The sequence below is a fragment of the Strongyloides ratti genome (genome assembly GCF_001040885.1).
Source record: "Strongyloides ratti genome assembly S_ratti_ED321, chromosome : 1".
Taxonomy (NCBI): Eukaryota; Metazoa; Nematoda; class Chromadorea; order Rhabditida; family Strongyloididae; genus Strongyloides; species Strongyloides ratti.
Window position 1 is genome coordinate 1,644,812 of NC_037307.1, and position 18,350 is coordinate 1,663,161.

The 18,350-nt window shown below is 22.6% G+C and overlaps 8 protein-coding genes across 8 annotated transcripts; 5 read left to right on the plus strand and 3 right to left on the minus strand.

The window, feature by feature from the left end:
* Nucleotides 1-1,505: 1,505 nt before the first annotated feature.
* On the minus strand, nt 1,506-1,895 carry SRAE_1000052000 (Histone H2A domain and Histone core domain and Histone-fold domain-containing protein; the record flags this gene model as incomplete). Its single annotated transcript, XM_024647365.1, has 1 exon — nt 1,506-1,895. One exon carries the CDS (start codon nt 1,893-1,895, stop codon nt 1,506-1,508), a length of 390 nt encoding a protein of 129 aa, XP_024501449.1.
* Nucleotides 1,896-2,151: 256 nt separating this feature from the next.
* Nucleotides 2,152-2,523, plus strand: SRAE_1000052100 (Histone H2B family and Histone core domain and Histone-fold domain-containing protein; the record flags this gene model as incomplete). Its single annotated transcript, XM_024647366.1, has 1 exon — nt 2,152-2,523. The coding sequence occupies one exon, from the start codon at nt 2,152-2,154 to the stop codon at nt 2,521-2,523; it is 372 nt and encodes a 123-aa protein (XP_024501450.1).
* A 704-nt stretch (nt 2,524-3,227) lies between these two features.
* On the minus strand, nt 3,228-3,539 carry SRAE_1000052200 (Histone H4 family and Histone core domain and Histone-fold domain-containing protein; the record flags this gene model as incomplete). The annotated part of the gene is made up of 1 exon (XM_024647367.1): nt 3,228-3,539. One exon carries the CDS (start codon nt 3,537-3,539, stop codon nt 3,228-3,230), a length of 312 nt encoding a protein of 103 aa, XP_024501451.1.
* A 233-nt stretch (nt 3,540-3,772) lies between these two features.
* On the plus strand, nt 3,773-4,183 carry SRAE_1000052300 (Histone H3; the record flags this gene model as incomplete). The annotated part of the gene is made up of 1 exon (XM_024647368.1): nt 3,773-4,183. One exon carries the CDS (start codon nt 3,773-3,775, stop codon nt 4,181-4,183), a length of 411 nt encoding a protein of 136 aa, XP_024501452.1.
* A 165-nt stretch (nt 4,184-4,348) lies between these two features.
* SRAE_1000052400 (Protein kinase domain and Protein kinase-like domain-containing protein) lies at nt 4,349-5,356 on the plus strand (the record flags this gene model as incomplete). The annotated part of the gene is made up of 2 exons (XM_024647369.1): nt 4,349-4,481; nt 4,527-5,356. 2 exons carry the CDS (start codon nt 4,349-4,351, stop codon nt 5,354-5,356), a joined length of 963 nt encoding a protein of 320 aa, XP_024501453.1.
* Nucleotides 5,357-5,690: 334 nt separating this feature from the next.
* SRAE_1000052500 (Protein kinase domain and Serine/threonine-/dual specificity protein kinase, catalytic domain and Protein kinase-like domain-containing protein) lies at nt 5,691-6,704 on the plus strand (the record flags this gene model as incomplete). Its single annotated transcript, XM_024647370.1, has 1 exon — nt 5,691-6,704. One exon carries the CDS (start codon nt 5,691-5,693, stop codon nt 6,702-6,704), a length of 1,014 nt encoding a protein of 337 aa, XP_024501454.1.
* Nucleotides 6,705-8,147: 1,443 nt separating this feature from the next.
* SRAE_1000052600 (Eukaryotic initiation factor 4A-I) lies at nt 8,148-9,398 on the plus strand (the record flags this gene model as incomplete). Its single annotated transcript, XM_024647371.1, has 2 exons — nt 8,148-8,286; nt 8,332-9,398. The coding sequence occupies 2 exons, from the start codon at nt 8,148-8,150 to the stop codon at nt 9,396-9,398; spliced, it is 1,206 nt and encodes a 401-aa protein (XP_024501455.1).
* Nucleotides 9,399-9,691: 293 nt separating this feature from the next.
* Nucleotides 9,692-11,763, minus strand: SRAE_1000052700 (Gamma-aminobutyric acid A receptor/Glycine receptor alpha family and Neurotransmitter-gated ion-channel transmembrane domain and Neurotransmitter-gated ion-channel family and Neurotransmitter-gated ion-channel ligand-binding domain-containing protein; the record flags this gene model as incomplete). The annotated part of the gene is made up of 5 exons (XM_024647372.1): nt 9,692-9,751; nt 9,797-9,970; nt 10,019-10,943; nt 11,001-11,473; nt 11,677-11,763. The coding sequence occupies 5 exons, from the start codon at nt 11,761-11,763 to the stop codon at nt 9,692-9,694; spliced, it is 1,719 nt and encodes a 572-aa protein (XP_024501456.1).
* Between the last annotated feature and the right edge of the window lie 6,587 nt (nt 11,764-18,350).

An 18,350-nucleotide genomic window follows, 5' to 3' on the forward strand; every position in this document is an offset into this window, starting at 1 on the left:
ATAAAATTCTTGAGGTTTATTTTTATTCTTGCGTAGAGTTTCATTAAACTCAAAAAAAAATGTGTCGTTTTATGTGCTTAATATTGTGGTTATGTGAATTTTGTTAAAAAAAAATTTCTTTTAATCTAAAACAGCTATCATACCACGATTTTATAGTTTCAATAGTCAAAATTTATTTTTCAATAAAATATTTTTTAGTTTGATTTAGTGAAAATAGGTCATAAGACTAGGTAAGTAATGAAACCTTCTTATATGCTAAATCAGTTATTATTTTTTCTTCATTACCACATTTATCTAATTCTCTAAAACAAACATTTACATCATAATCATCTATATTTTTTCATTGAATTATTTCAAAAGATTTACTATGAAATCAGTTTGAAAAAATTTACATTTTTCTTTTTTGAAGTTACAATTTTAGAATTATTCATATTCTTTTAATAACCAAAAAAAATTATATATAAAATGAATTACTAAAATTTACTATAATACTTTTGTTTAAAAGAGATTATTTGATATAAATATTATTAATTAATAATTTTATAGGCATTTTATTTTATATTAACATTAACTATATTTCATAAATTATTAACTTTAACATTTGACTGTATATAGTTAAAAGGCATCAATGGATTTGTGAAGTTTGATCTTTTGATAAAGTTTAAATAGAGAAATATTATTAAGGGATTATAAAACCAAGAAGATTCTGAAAGAATCTTCATCATTTTTAATTATAAGCAATTAATAACATTTATTGTATTTCTAATAAATATAATAATATTTTAGGAATTTTTTATATAAGCACCCCAATAAATATAAAATATTTTAATATATTACAAATAATGACAAAATATTTTATCAGTAAGTTATTATATCAATAAAATAACTTTAAACTATAAAAAAAATATTTAAATTTATTAATCTTTTTAACAAAAACATATAATTAAGAAAAAGAAAATTATTTAATTTTTAAGGTGAAAAAATATTGAAACCATAAATATTATTTTTAAATTTAAAAAATGTAAATAAATAAACAAAAATTTATACTTATACCTCTTTTTCAACATTTTTAGAAGTGATTGAATTAGTAGATTGATAAAAAAAATCTTGTTATCAAGTGATATTAATTTTTATATTTAATATAAATACATGAAATATTAGCAGTTTATTTTTAACAAATTTATGTAAAAGAAATTTTGACAGATAAAAAATGTAGTTCTTTATTTTACAAAAAAATCAAATAAATTTTACATTACACATTTTTTTAAGTAATATATATGTTAATTAAGAAATTTGACATATTATATCCCCTAAAAAAAACAATGCTTAAGATTTTTTATTCATCGGTCAAAATTGAATCCAATAATGAAAACTTTGACGAATAGCTTATGAGTACAAACGTAAATGTAGACAGATAGAAAAAAATTAGAGAGAGAAGTCATAAAATGGTGGCCCTAAAGAGGGCCGTTGGGATTGACACAGCACAAAGGAGGGCATTTTTTAGTCTATTCAGCAGTCTCATCAGCAGCAGATTTCTTTGGAATGAGGGATGAAGGAATATTTGGAAGTACACCTCCTTGGGCAATTGTAACCCCACTGAGAAGTTTATTTAATTCTTCGTCGTTTCTAATAGCTAATTGAAGATGTCTTGGATTAATTCTGGTTTTTTTGTTATCACGAGCAGCATTACCAGCCAATTCGAGAACTTCTGCAGCGAGATATTCAAGAACAGCAGCAAGATAAACTGGCGCACCAGCACCAACACGTTCAGCATAATTTCCTTTACGAAGCATACGATGAAGACGACCAACTGGAAATTGAAGTCCAGCACGACTAGAACGAGTTTTAGCCTTTCCAGAAGTCTTAGCTTTTCCACCTTTTCCACGTCCAGACATAGTGAATTAATTTAAAAATATACGAAGTAAAGTGAGTTAACACACTCGGTAACTATCGATAAGTCGCAATCATTTATATACTCTTTTGTTGTGTGCAATAGGCGGTGCTTAAATATAAGTCGATTTGTATATGCGACGCGTTATGCGCTAGATAAAAAGCTCCACCTTAAACACACAACTAAAGCATATATAAACAAATGAGAGTGGTATTCAGTTTTATACGTTTTCTACTTATTGTTAAATTCTACACTAAACTATGGCTCCACCTGCTGCTTCAAAGGGAAAGAAGGCCGTTAAAAGTCAAAAGTCAGTTCGACCAGGAGACAAGAAGATTAAGAGAAAGGCTAGAAAAGAGTCATATGCTATTTACATTTACCGTGTCTTGAAACAAGTTCATCCAGATACCGGAATCTCCTCGAAAGCCATGTCAATTATGAATTCTTTTGTCAATGATATCTTTGAAAGAGTCGCTGCCGAAGCTTCAAAACTCGCTCATTACAATAAGAAATCTACCATCTCATCCAGAGAAATCCAAACCTCTGTTAGACTTATTCTTCCTGGTGAATTGGCAAAACATGCTGTTTCTGAAGGAACTAAAGCTGTTACTAAATTTACAAGTTCAAAGTAGATTCTTGAATTATTTCTTCCTAACGCTTAATCCCAACGGCCCTCCTCAGGGCCACCATTTTAAACATATTTTTTCCTGTCAATTTTAAATAAAATCTTGGTATTATTCTTTTTTTGGATTTGTTAGACGTCAGATTTGTGTTGTTATTACATTTTTTAATTATTTATTACAACCAATTTCGCGGAGAATCAATAAATTGATAACAAAATTATTTTGGGTTTGAAGGTACTACGTAAATTATTTTTTTCTTAAGATTTCACTTTTACTCTTTTATCACAAGATATATTAATTGTATTTACATGATAGAAAAAGTCATGTACATTCCACCAAGTATTTCAGCGATGAATTTGACGCTTCATAAAAAAATACTTGTGAATAACAACCATTTAAAAAAAATGCGTCAGCTGGCATTAATGAAAACCCACTATTATAAAAATAGCACTACTTTAACGAAAAACTATTGGTAACATATAGTAGAAAAGTCTTAAAAACGCACAAATTTGTTAAGAATAAAACACATATAAAAATTTTATTGAATAAATTGCTGATACATAAAATAGTTAGTGTGATTTAACAAGTTTAATTGATAAAGTAAATAAACAATTAAAAAACATCGTTATGAAAAGTTAATAAAAAAAAAATAATACTTTGTAGTCGTCTGGACAAAAATTAAAAATGAACTGTTTTATAAAGAAAAAAAAAAACTATCCTCCGAATCCGTAAAGAGTTCTTCCTTGTCTTTTAAGAGCATAAACAACATCCATAGCAGTAACAGTTTTTCTCTTAGCATGTTCACAATATGTTACAGCATCACGAATAACATTCTCCAAGAAAGACTTGAGAACAGTACGTGTTTCTTCATAAATAAGTCCAGAAATACGTTTAACACCACCTCTACGTGCAAGACGGCGAATTGCTGGCTTCGTGATTCCTTGAATATTATCACGAAGAACTTTTCGATGGCGTTTTGCACCACCTTTTCCAAGTCCTTTTCCTCCTTTTCCACGACCTGACATGATTAATGGTAATAAAATAAAAAAAATAGTTGTAGTCACTGATATTCTGTGACAAGAAACTTTTTGTAATACACTGCTACTAAAATCTAGTGTAGGAAATGTGCGTATGCGTTTCTAAAACGCCGCGTGTGCAGTAGGCGTATCTATTTGTTGTGTTAATATATAACAGTTGGAATTGCATCACTCCTTATCACTCTTATCTTCAAGTAAAGGATACATTTTTATTTGCTGCAATGGCCCGTACAAAGCAAACTGCTCGTAAATCAACTGGGGGAAAAGCACCAAGAAAACAACTCGCTACTAAAGCTGCTCGTAAATCTGCACCAGCAACTGGAGGAATTAAGAAACCCCACAGATACCGTCCGGGAACTGTTGCTCTTCGTGAAATCAGAAAGTACCAGAAATCGACTGAACTTTTAATTCGCAAATTTCCTTTTCAACGTTTGGTTCGCGAAGTTGCTCAAGACTTCAAAACTGACCTCCGCTTTCAATCATCTGCTGTAATGGCTCTTCAGGAGGCTACTGAAGCATATCTTGTGGGACTTTTTGAAGATACAAATCTTTGCGCTATTCATGCCAAACGTGTCACTATTATGCCAAAAGACATTCAGTTGGCCAGAAGGATCCGTGGAGAACGTGCTTAGATATCTTGCATTCTTCTTATATCATTTTTATCCCAAAGGCCCTCTTTAGGGCCACCTATTTTTCTGTTATATTTAAAATTTCACTGTTTCTTTTAATCACAAATTTTATGATTGATTTGTTATATTTATTATAGTAAAAACGTGTGGAATTTGTACATTTATAATATGCAGTATACTGAAGGAAGTATGGTGATTGTTGTTCCAAATAAGGAGGATTCAGTAGGATTAACGCAGATATCAGCTTATAGTGAACGTATACCCTGTAACAAATACGAGTTAAAGTCTATTATAAGAAACGGTGAGTTTGCCAAAGTTCATTTATGTACATCAAAACCTTCTGCAGAAGGTCGGCCCGACATTTATGATAAAGAAGCTTTTGAAAAACAAGTTTTTAAGAATATAATAAAATTTGTTAGTGAAGAGAGTTATAAAATAGAGATTGAACTAAACTATCTTAATTTGGATAAACTGAGGAAATATTTGAAAAATCTTCATTATGTTGACGATATAAATAGATTTCATAAAATCGTTGAGCACGGGCGTATCGATGGAATAAAGAAACCATGTATTGTTTATGAATATCTTTCAGATAACATAAGTAATATCAAACTTGAAAATCCTTCAAAAAAATTCCAGCAATCAATATATTTTTTATATGATTCTCTTTGTATTATCAATTATCTTCACAATCTAGGATATGTTCACAGAAGTATAAAGCCATCAACATTCTTGGTTGGGAAATCTTCAAATAGTAACGATTATTTACCACTAAAAATGACAAATTTTGAAACATGTTCCAAAATTATTACTCAGGAAGAGGCCAAACGTAATCCTAGTATAGTTCCCAAATCTCACATTCAAAATATTAAATATTGTTCCATTAATCAACACGAAGTGGGCCAATTATATCTTCCATGTGATGATATAGAAAGTTGGTTTTATATGAGTATAGGATTACTTGAAGATGGACTTCCATGGAATAAACTAAGAGTTGAAGAAAAAAATAAAATAATTGAAAAAAAAACAACTTTACAGGATAAGAATAATTTATTTTATTGTTACACTCCAATGCCTATTAGAGAATTAATCAAGAGTATTATAAATAAATATGAAAAAATTGATTGTGATGAAATTATTTTTAAATTATATAAAGCCATCGAACCTAATTTATAAAAAGAATTATTTTCAAATTTCTAATATTTCAAATTTCATCAAATATAAGTGAAAAAAAAATTTAATATATGATATAAAAAAATTGATATGTATGTTTTTAAAAAGTAAAATAATAATTAAGGAAATTTTAATAACGTTTATATGATTAAAAATTTCATAATAAATTAAATGTTTTATTTGAAATGTGTTTAAATTATTAAATTTTTATAGTATTTTTTTTTATTTTATTTATATTGAATAAGCATTTTAATAAATATTAAACAAATTATTGTTATATGTTATTTTATAAATTACATATGTAAATATATATAATTTTCATAATTATTTCTTCTTGATGACAGAATTTGTTAGTAGTACAGATTTAAGTGGAGAGACTGAAGAAGGAGCCTCCTCAAGAGCACGTTCTTTGGTAATTTCAAACAAAAATAATGGAAAAATTTATACAATAAAAAGACAATTAGGTAAAGGTGGTTATGGAACAGTATTTTTGTGTCTTGATTACAAAAATCGGATTCGAGCATTAAAGGTAGAAAAAGATCCAGCTTTGACACAAGAAATAAAAATTTTTAAAGAAGCTAAAAATAAAAAATGTATACATATAGCTAAAATGTATGATTATGGAACATGTAATGAACTTGTTGATCCATTTATCTTGATGACGTGTCTCGGAAAAAATCTTTCTGATGTCAAAAAACGGCTCCCAAAAAAAATGTTTACTATTAATACAACTCTAAGAGTCTTAATGCAAACATTATCAGCTATCCGTGAGTTACACTCACTAGGCTATGTTTCCCGAGATGTTAAACCATCAAATTTTTGTGTTGGCCGGCCAACAATAGCTCCAAAATCAATTTTCATTATAGATTTTGGTGTTGCTAGAGATTTCAGAAATGACAATGAATCAACTATCATTAACAAGAATACCGTAACAACTTTTAAAGGAACAGTTAGATATTGTTCTTTGGCAAATCATTTCTTTAGAAGACAATGTCGACGTGACGACATTGAAAGTTGGTTTTATATGAGTTATGAATTTTTCGAAGGAAAACTACCATGGCAAAGAATATCACGCAAATACAGACAAAGGATAAAAGATATCAAAACTATCTTAAGAACACCAACACCAAAAATGTTTGCAAAAACACCAAAATTTATGTATAATTTACTACTTGATATTGATAAAATAAAATTTCTTGAAAAACCCAACTATGATTATATACATAATCTCCTTCATACAACATTTATTGAAAGTAATTATAGTTATGATGAATTATATGACTGGGAATTACAAACAATTCCAAGTCTCTTTGAAGAAAACCTGGAAGAAGAATTAACAACTGAAAACTAATTTAAAAATATGTAAATAAAAAATTAATTAATTTTATCAATCACTAACACATATATTGTAGTATTTCTTCTTATAATTTTCTTATGACTACAATATTCTAAAACAATATCAAATAGTGTGTAAAAAGTTTTTGTTTCACCAGTATCAACTAATTTCATTCATTTTGATAGTACAAAGAATAACTTTAAACATTTTTTCTATTGGCAAGCATAAAATGACTATGTAATATAAAAGTACAAACTTTGTGATGAACTGTTCCAGAAACTGATAAAATTATATAAAATAAAAAATCTCCTTAATTCATTTTGTTCTATTCAAATGTGACAACATGGTGATGAAATTTCACCGTTTTTAAAAAGTAATATACGACAGGAGCTTCTGAAAATATTTCTTATAAAACTAGTATTTGTATATTTTTTTGTAAATATTGTTATGTAATTATCATCTATATATATTTCTCAGCAATAGCTATATAAAAGTAGAAGTTTATTTTTTAACAAAAATAAATGTTGTAATTCATTACGATAATACATCATATTAATAATGCTTATTCCTTATGAATATTTGATCAATGTATAACATTTGTAACATAAATGTAAGTTTTAACGTAATTATAGATTAAATTATTTTTAGAAAACTTTTAAAATGAAAGGATATTTCATTGTTGTGATGGTCTTTTATTCTCTAAAAATTATATGATTTAATTTTGTTTTTAATTAAGTTTTACATAAATAACCTTCTTAATAGATCCAACAATCTTATTGTCTGTTATCTAGGAAAATGTATTTGAAAAAACGATCATAAAGCATGTTAATTGGTATTTTAATTTAATACAAGTATCAGCCAAAATCACTAGTTTTTCTTCTATCATTTTATTGTATTGAAAATCTTTTTTATGGTATTGTATCAAAAAGAAAACCAAAATTTGTATATAAAAAAGGCATTTTGTGTTTTATAAAAAGATTTCTTCTATGGATAGAATAAATTAAATTATATGATTATAATTGTGTTAAAAAATTCTTTTCTATTGTATTTTATTTGTATTATAATTGTATAATGTTTGTATATATCGTTAATCTCTACTTACTAATATATTATTAAAAATAAAGTTTTAAATAAGTTTTTTGATTTATTTTAACTATAATTTTATACATGATCAAGCATCTCCTTTTTTTTCTGTTTTTTTTTAAAAATAAATACCATACATAATGATAGATAAAAAATGTTTCAATCGAGCTTCGACCATTTTCAATTGATTTGTTGTATTTAATAATACTCTAAGTTTACAATAATTTAGCTGTCAGTGAAGAAATATAAATTAAAAATATAATACTCTTACAACGTTTTTTGTTTATCGCATTTTGGAAATGTATAACTATAATTTTTAGAAAGTTTTTTTTTTCGATATCAATTAATAAACCTATATCTATTGTATTTGTTAAAATGTCTAGGAAGAGAAATGCTCCAATTGAGGAGGATTTAGCTGATATCGAATTTGAAACATCAGATAATATTAAAATATTCCCCACTTTTGATTCACTAAAATTGGATGAAGATCTTCTAAGAGGAATATACTCATATGGTATAGTTAATATATCAATAATAATTATTTTTTTTTAATTTTTAGGTTATGAAAAACCATCAGCTATCCAGCAGCGTGCTATTTACCCAATAATGAAAGGACGTGATGTCATAGCACAAGCACAGTCTGGTACAGGAAAAACGGCAACATTCTCAATTGGTGTTCTTTCTCGCGTTGAAATTAAAACCAGAGAATGTCAAGCTTTAATTTTATCTCCAACACGTGAATTAGCTGTTCAAATTCAAAAAACTGTACTAGCATTGGGAGATTACATGAATGTTCAATGTCATGCATGTATTGGTGGAACAAATGTTGGTGAAGATATCAGAAAACTAGATCATGGTTGCCATGTTGTTTCAGGTACTCCTGGAAGAGTTTTTGATATGATTAGAAGAAGAAATTTAAGAACAAAAAATATTAATATGTTAGTTTTGGATGAAGCTGATGAAATGTTAACTAGAGGTTTCAAAACACAAATTTATGATATCTATCGTTTCCTTCCTCCAGATGTTCAGGTAGTTGTTGTCTCAGCTACACTTCCTCATGAAGTTCTTGAAATTACTACTAAATTTATGTCTGATCCAATAAGAATTTTGGTAAAAAGAGATGAAATAACTTTGGAAGGAATTAGACAATTCTTTGTTGCTGTTGAAGCTGAAGAATGGAAATTTGATACTTTGTGTGATTTGTATGACACTGTTTCTGTTACTCAGGCAGTTATTTTTTGTAACACTCGTAAGAAGGTTGATTGGTTGGCTAATAAATTGAAGGATAACAATTTTACTGTTTCTTCATTACATGGTGACATGACTCAAGCTGAAAGAGATGAAGTTATGAAAGAATTTAGAGGTGGTAAAAGTCGTATTTTAATTTCAACAGATGTCTGGGCTAGAGGTATTGATGTTCCACAAGTTACTTTAGTTATCAATTATGATTTACCAAATAATCGTGAACTTTACATTCATAGAATTGGTAGATCAGGTCGTTTCGGAAGAAAAGGTGTTGCTGTTAATTTTGTTTTAAAAGAAAATGTTAGTATATTGAAGGATATTGAACAATATTATGCTACTCATATTGATGAGATGCCTTTGAATATTGGAGATATGTTATAAATTAATTATTTTTTTTTGTATTTATCTAATATTTGATTTTTTTTTTGTAATGTTTGTATTGTAGAATAAATAAATAATGAATTAAATAATAAAATTTATTACCAGAATTGATATTTGTTTGTTTAAAGAAATAAAAATTAACTTTTATAAAAAAGTTTTTTTTTTAAATTATTTTAATGAATTTTTTTTATTAAAATACTAACATCACCGAGATAATAGTAACTATAAAAATGTATAAAAAAAAAGCAAGCAATTATTAATAATATTCATTTTATTTCTCTATTTATTTCATTTTATTCATTTGCCAGATTTTCATCAATATTTCTACCCAAGTAATGCCACCAATAAATTAACTATAAAAATAAATATTAAATAAGTAATAAAATTATTAAAATTACATTAAAGAGTGTAAATGCTAAAGGAAAGCATACTATAGAAAGTTTGTCTATACTTTCAGGTTCTATCCTATCTATACGACATCTAATTCTTTTTTTTCTTCTAGACCCATAATTTTTAGTACTATTGTTATTTATCCCTTGTTGAAGTGGATAACGAAATGAAAGATTTTCACCCTAAAAAAAAGTATGATTTTATTATAATTTTATATTTAATATTATTACCTCTTCACAAGGAAGACGTTGAAGTAATGATGGTGAATCTTTACGTAAAGTATAATATTCATTAGTATTTAGTAAAGCTTTTGTTGGAGAATCATTGCGAATATAATGTCTTCCATCATTACTTCCAACTATTGGATAGGATAAAGATTGTCGATGTTCAGTATCTTTACAACAACAACCTTCATGAGCTGTTAAAAAACTTGTTCTTCCAGATTTAGTTCTTGAAATAGCATATAAATTTTCATTTTTTATATCATCTCCTGATAAATTACCATTACCATATCCATTTTGTCCATTTAGATGAGATGTAGAACATCTATATCTAATACTACCAGGTAAATTATCTATTGCACTTTCATATCCACCATCTTTTCTTCTATCACAACTATATTTATATCTATCACAAGTTAAATTATTATATTTTTCTTTTCTTTCTTTTTTATTACTCGAACTTTGGCATCTTGTTATATAACATACCAATGCTAATTCAATCATTGAACTAAAGACAAATGTTATACATCCTAACATCCATACATCAATTGCCTTAACATAACTAGCCCTAGGAAGATTCTTAAGAATATTACCAAATTGAAATGTCAATGCTAATAAAGAACTAATCCCAACAGTTGTTCGTGCTGGAAGGGCTTTAGGTTCCATACAAAAACTAACCCAACTAACTATTATTGTAAGGTATGTTGGGACATATGCTTGGAGAATATAAAAACCATAACGACGTTTAAAAAAAAATCTAACTTTTAATTGATCCCATAATCCATTTGGATATTCTACTACATGTTTATATGTTTTAAAATTTACCATATCAAAATCAGGTAATTGATTTGATCGTAATAATGTTATAGCATCTTGCATCCAATTTAAACTTACTTCAGCATTATTATGTGAATATGATTCAAATGATAATGTACTAAAAATATATATTTAATAAAAAAAAAAAAATGTTTTTTGTTATTGTATAAATTACCATGATTGGCAGTCAAAAGGAAAACTTCTTAATTCAAAACTACATGGAGCTTTAACAGAAAGTCTATGATTAATCCATACTGTACCATTATCATATAAAATAAACATTATATTTTCTGTTGGTGATGAATGAACGGCAGTTTTTTTACTATTAACTAAACATGTATTTGGTGTCCATATTGAACTCAAATATTTATGTTCCATTGTTATATTACCAAGGCAATTAGAATAATTTGTAAAACTTAAACTACTATCCTCCCATAATTGTGTAAAAAGAATATCAATCTCAAAATCCGATGTCAATTCATTTAATGAACCCATATCTTGAATATGTAATTCAACATTAACTATTACTGCATCCTCAGCTTCAGGTAACATTTTTGTATAATTTGATAAAACTTTTTGTACTATTTGCCCTTCTGTCATAGTCTCATCTTGACATCGTCTTCTTCTTCCAAAAGTTTCTTGTGAAATCTATAAGAAAAAAAAAACATTTTGTTTATATTATTGTAAAAATTTTGTTTTTTTATTTTTTTAAAAGTTAAAAAAATATTAAAATAAAATTTTAAGTTATATTTTTAATATATTGGAGCCCTTTTATTATTTATATATACATAATAATATGAAATTTAAACTTGAAGAATACTTCTTCAATTTTTTTTTCTTCTCCCACTTACGGATATTAACAGAAGTAATAAGAAAATGAAATTTGATAATGGTCCATATTTTGTTATACAACAAATTGCCTTTTTATTTTTCATCATCTATTCTACCGTATTTCTAAGAAAAAAGATATTTATTTAAAATTTTTTTTTTATTGTATATATTGTTAAAAAGTATAGATATTTATATTAGTATAATAATAATAATATTAATAGTAATATTTCTGGTTAAAAGAATATTTGGTATTTTATCATTCCTTATGATTTTGAATTTTTTTAAGATAATTTTTTTTTTGTTAGTATTTATACTTGAAAGATTTAAGATGATAATATCCAATATATGGAATGAAAATTAGAAAGTATGATAATGATTTAGTTAAATAATATTTTTTTTATCTAAAAATAAAAAATAATTAAATTCATTTTTAAACTATGTTAAACCATTTAAATATTTAAAGAAAAAAAAAGATAAAATTAGATAATTTAAAATGAAAAAAAAAAGTACAAATTAAAAAGATTAATTATAAATTATTTAAAAGATTTATAAGAAATAATAACAATTAAAATACCATATCATATTTATTTATTTGTTTATTTTTCTTTAAACCTAACAAAATATATATTATATATTGATAAAACAACAAATAAAATTTTTTAATAAATTAGGAAATAAAGTATCAAAAATATATATAAATATAATGACAGATAAGATAGACAAAAATTTTAATGTAGTATTATTTTTATTAACTTAACAAACATTTGTAATAGGAGGATTTTTGGTTTTAATGATAAAAGTAATATGTTATATATTTCTATATTTTCTATCATTAAAATTTACTGATTTAACTTTATCATAATTCAATAAAACTTAATAACATTAGGGATTTGAAGGAGTAAAATTTTAATATTTAAAATATATGTATATATATTTATTGGTATAAGAAGAAATTATAAGAAAAAAATTACTCTATACATGAATATTTAATCATTTTATACTCTTTAAAAGTATAAAGTTTAAAATTGCATTATTAAATGAATATGTATCTATTTGAAAATATTTTTTTTTTCTAAAATTATGATATATAAAGAATAGTATTTTTGAAAAATTTTTAACACTTATCTATTTTGAAGAATAATAACAGAAATAAAATAAAAAAAAAAGAAGACAGAGGAAGAATTTCAATAGACAAAATATGATTGAAGAAGGGCTCAATTGAATATTTCTAGATATTTTAAATGGATAAGAAAAAAAAAAAACTTTATGAAATGTTATCAAGAAAATAAATGTATATATATCATATTACATTAGATGATGATATTAGATATAACACATTTGACGATCATTATTATGGAATATATTTTATGATTGTATGTTATTCTGTTTTTTCATGTATAAAATTTGATTCTATAACATTTAAAAATGATATAAATTAAGTATAATTGATAATATAAATATATAAAAAAGAATATTAGATCTATTTTGGTGGAATAAAATGATTAATATAATATAAGTAAATAAAATAAACACATTTTTTTGATGTGCCATTTGAGAGAAATTAAGAAACAAAAATGGATAAAACTTAAATGTTTGTTTAAGTATATATCTTCAAATAATTAGTTCTTTTGTTCTTTTTATAAATGGGATATAGAAAAATTAATATATGTTTTTAAAAGATAAAATTTACCAATGATAACAAAATAATCCTTCTAAAAAAAATATTTAAAGTAAATTTCCTTATTAAGGTACTTTTAATGAAAGTGATAAAAAAAGATAACTCCTGTATTTGACGTTCTTATACATATTAATCCTTTTTTTCAAAAAAAAAAAGAGAATAGCATTGTAGTATGTTTATAATCTTACTGGTTAATTAAAGTATTCTAAATTATAATTTAAAGAAAAAAAAATATTAATGGAAATATTTCAAATTTTAGATAAAAATATAATAGAAGATAAAAAAAATTAAGTTAATGTTTAATTATATTTACAAACTCCATTAAATATATTGTAATATTTAATTGAGAAAATATTTGAAAAAATTGCTTACAACAAATTAATGACACCTGTCATTTATTATACATTTAATTTTGAAAGAAAATATTTTTGACTTTTATTAATAAAAATATTTAGTTAAATATATAAAAGCATTTTTTAATAAAAAAAAATTAAATACTATATCCAGAAGATCTTTTTTTTAAAAAAAAAAGAAGAAGATGAAAGCTTTTAGATTGAATGAATATTTGTTTATAATTAATTTTACATATAGTTAATATTTAGTATCTTTGTTATAAAATTTAAAAGATGAGAGTTTATAACAATCATAAATGAAAGTTAATATTTCCTTGTTAATAATTTATTCATATAAAATATTAATGTAAAGTTTTGTAAAATGATAAAGTAAAAAAAGTTTTATATATATATATATAAATTAAAAAAAAAGAAGTAGCAGGAAAGTAATTTATTTAATGGAGGAAATATAAGTTACAGAATGTTTTTACAGAAACGGAACAATAAAAATTATTTATTTTAGTTTTAATTTTAAGTTTTAAATTTAAACAAACTATTTTTTTAATGATAAAAAAAATTGAAATAAGGTTAAATTTTTACATTATTAAAAATAGTTTAAGGGTCTTTTGTTTAATGGTAGTTAAGAATTTAATAAAGAATAAATGAGATTAAATATTAATTTTAAAAGAAAGAGAGAGATTTTGTTTTCAATTAGATTGGAGACCATACTCCCTGAAGGGGTATTTTGTGTTTTCATGAATGAAAGATTCGTTTTCAAATAATTGAAACAATTTATAGATACATTTTAAAGTTAAGTATTATGTTTGTTTTTTTTTGTGTAAATAAAAAACTTATTTGTTTTAAATTTTTAGAAGTAATTTTTAGTTTATATTATTTTTATAGATCAACACTCGATATTTCATGAAAAAAAAACTTAAATATTTTTTTTTGGTTTGTAAAAATTATTTTTTAAAAAATAAGTATATAATATACTTTATATAACAAAAAAAAAAGTAATTTTATATACATCAAATATCATAAGTATAAAAATATTTTTTAAATGAAATATAAGAAAAAAAAGTTAAGATAATTTTTAAAGATTACTGTGTTTTCAATAAATAAACATTAAATATCATTAAGGATGTCTCTTTTAATGAGATTGAAGTGATGAAAAAAGAAATTATATAATAATATAAAATAAATGAAATATTATACAGTATATAAATTTTTTAATTAATCTTGTTTGTTATTTAAATCATTAAAAATCAATTTAATATTACAATTATAAGTATTATTTTAAGTTAATTTTAAAGTTAATTCATAAAATATTAATATTTATAAAAATAGGTAAAAAGTACATACATAAATATATATACATATATTTATTTATATAAATAAGAAATAAAAAAAAATTGTAAATTAAAAATTCTTAGAAAATTTTTATAATAAAAATAATAATTTTTTATTTACAACAATTTACAATAATAAATATACATCTAGTTAATCAAATAACTAATATGTCACTCCTTAGAATCTAAAAAACCATGAACTGTAAAAAATTAAGTTACTTTATTTAGTTTTAAAAAGAGTAAACAACCAAAAAATTTTTTGGTATTAAAAGTCACAGGAGTGATACTTATAAAACAACCCATATATAACTTCCAAAAATATATCTATATATAAATTATTGAAGCATAAAGTATATATGTATCAAAATTAACTCACTTATATAGATTGCAGTTTAATATATTAAAAGTGCTGTCAATTAAAATTACTACCCCATTATATAGAAAGAAAAAAAATATATATTAATGATAAGGAAAAAGAAGTAAGAAGAAGATGGGGTGATATAATATATTTTTTTATAGAAAAAAATTATATAATTTTTTTTTTCTATCTTTGGTTTACAAAATATTATTATCTTTACTATTTATAAAATAATAATTTTTTTTTCTATAAAAATTATGTTTTTTTTTATTATTAATGATACCAACAATTGTAGATTTTAATTTTTTATAATTTAGTAAAATTTTTCAGGTAAAAAATAAATAAATAAATAATTTTAATATTACCTGTCAATTAACTTGTATAAAATATTAAATTAAATAATTATTAAAATATAAATAAATATGCCTTTAAATCATAATCACATAATATTATTTAACAATTAAATAAATTTTATGAATAAAGTTCCTAATTCATTAAAGAAAATAACAATTTTTTAACTTATTAAATAACATTATATATTATAAAATTAATATACCTTAACAATTTTTTTTATCATTAAAGTTATAGACAAAAAGTTATCAAAAATAAATGAATTGTTTTAAAAAGGTTTTTTTTTTTTTTATAATGTATTAATAGTTTCATATTAATAAAAGATAACAAATATAATTCTTTTTTCAATTAATATTAATAAAGTTTTATTAAACAACTATTTATAATAAATAATAAATAAATAATGATATTGTTTTATTTAAAAAAAAACCCTTAAAAGTACATATTAAATATTTTTCAAAAATTAGACAAAAAAAAATTTGTAAGAGAATGAAAAAATTCTTTTTAATATAAAATTAAAGATAAGATATATGTATATTATGATGTTAAAATGAAAACACCTGACAAAAATATTAAATAACAATGTATAAAACTTTAACCAAAAGATCACTCATAATTCATATATATTAAAACAATACTAAAAGTACAAATATCTAAATTATTAAAAAAAATCACTAATAATAATTATTTAAAATTTTAAAAAACAATAAATTTTTTAATATAAAAGTAAATTTATCAAAAAATACCTGGTAAAATTTTTATCTTTGACTTAATTATCCTTACACATTTTTATCTTTAATAATAAGATTTATTTAGACAAAAATATGGTAGAATAATTTTTAAAATAATAAGAAACAAAAAAAGGTTATTTTAAATAAAATATATTACATTATTTAGTTTTCGTAAAATTACTAATAATAAAATATATAAATAAACCATATTTTATTTAATTATTTTTCACAACTATTAGTGATACATTTGTATGATTATATTTTTATAAATTAGATTAGAAAAAATGGTATATGAAAAAATTTTTTCTTTCTAAAAATGTATAAATAAATATAGTTAGATTTGATAAAAATATATAAAGAAGAAATAATATAATATTAAAGTAAATTTGTACTTTTTTCTTTTTTAAACAATAGACGTATGAAAATTTTTGTTATAAGTGATAATAATATAAAAAAACTTCAATCCTTATTGAGAAAGAAAATATAGTTGAACTAAACTTCTGTATTTTTTTTTTTGAAATTATGTATATTTTGAAATTTTTTAGTATAGAAAAATTGATAAACAAAATATTTTATTAGTAGATATCATTTAGAAAATATATAGATAAATATTTTAAAAAAAAAAGATAAACATGTATAATAAATTAATTATCATTTTTTTAAATTTAATAATATAATATGACAAAAATTGTTTAATATTTAAAATAAATTTGGAAAATAAATTTTACAATATTTATTTATATGTAAAAGATAAATATAAGATAAAACTATTACTAAGTTTTTACTTTATATACCCAAAAATTTCACTTTTATAGGAGGGAAAAATTTTTACAAAAAAAAAAAAAAATAAAAGGTAGGCAGATGATATGATATATAAAAATATTCATTCAAAGTATATCTTGAAAAAATTTATAATGAATGTTAATTTAAAAAAATGAAACAATAATGATGATACCTATCAAATTGTGATAAAAAGACCTTTTTGGCAAAAAATTGCCGTTCTAATTACAATGTTGTGATATCAAATGATTAATATATATATTTTTAGAACAAATTGAAGAAAAGATAACATTTACTATGTAATGATCATTATATGATATTTTCACACTTAAAACACATTAATTATTTCAAATAAAATTGAAATAAAAAGTTTACCGACAACCACTAAAAATTTTTTCCTCCTTTTCATATCACATTCTATAAATATTTTTTTCTTTTATATTTGTCTAAAATTTTATCAGTAAAATATTTTTACCTAAAAATAATATTTTTAGAAAAAAAAAACTTCATTTGATGATTAGAAAATAGAGTGAAATTGATATTTATTTTTTTACATAGTTTTATCTTGTAATATTTTATGAATATAATTATTAAATATCAATATCATTTATCTATCAATGATTAATGATTGATATAAATATAAAGATGATAAATATAATAATTACAAAAAATTAATAATAATAACTACTATTAATTTGAGACAAAAGTTGTAAAAAGATATTTATATGTATATGTTATTATTTAAATTAATTTCAAGATATATTATTATTTTTGTCGTAGAATATTTGCAAGATGGTGAATATTAATATATCATTTCCATAATAATATTACTTTCATTTAGAATAAAAAAAAGAATATAAACTTTTTGGTGATAAAAACAATCTTTTTTTTTAATTAAAATTAAATTACGCAATAAAAATTATTATTATGTGATAAAAAGATTTTTATATAAATAACTATTTGATTAAAAACATGAATTATTTTAAAATTAACAAATATAAAACATTTTAATGTGTAAAGTTATCAATAAAAATAACAAAAAAAAGGTGTAAAAAATGGCATAAAATTGTAATATTATATAAACAAAAGCTTAAAAAAAATTAAATTATACTATT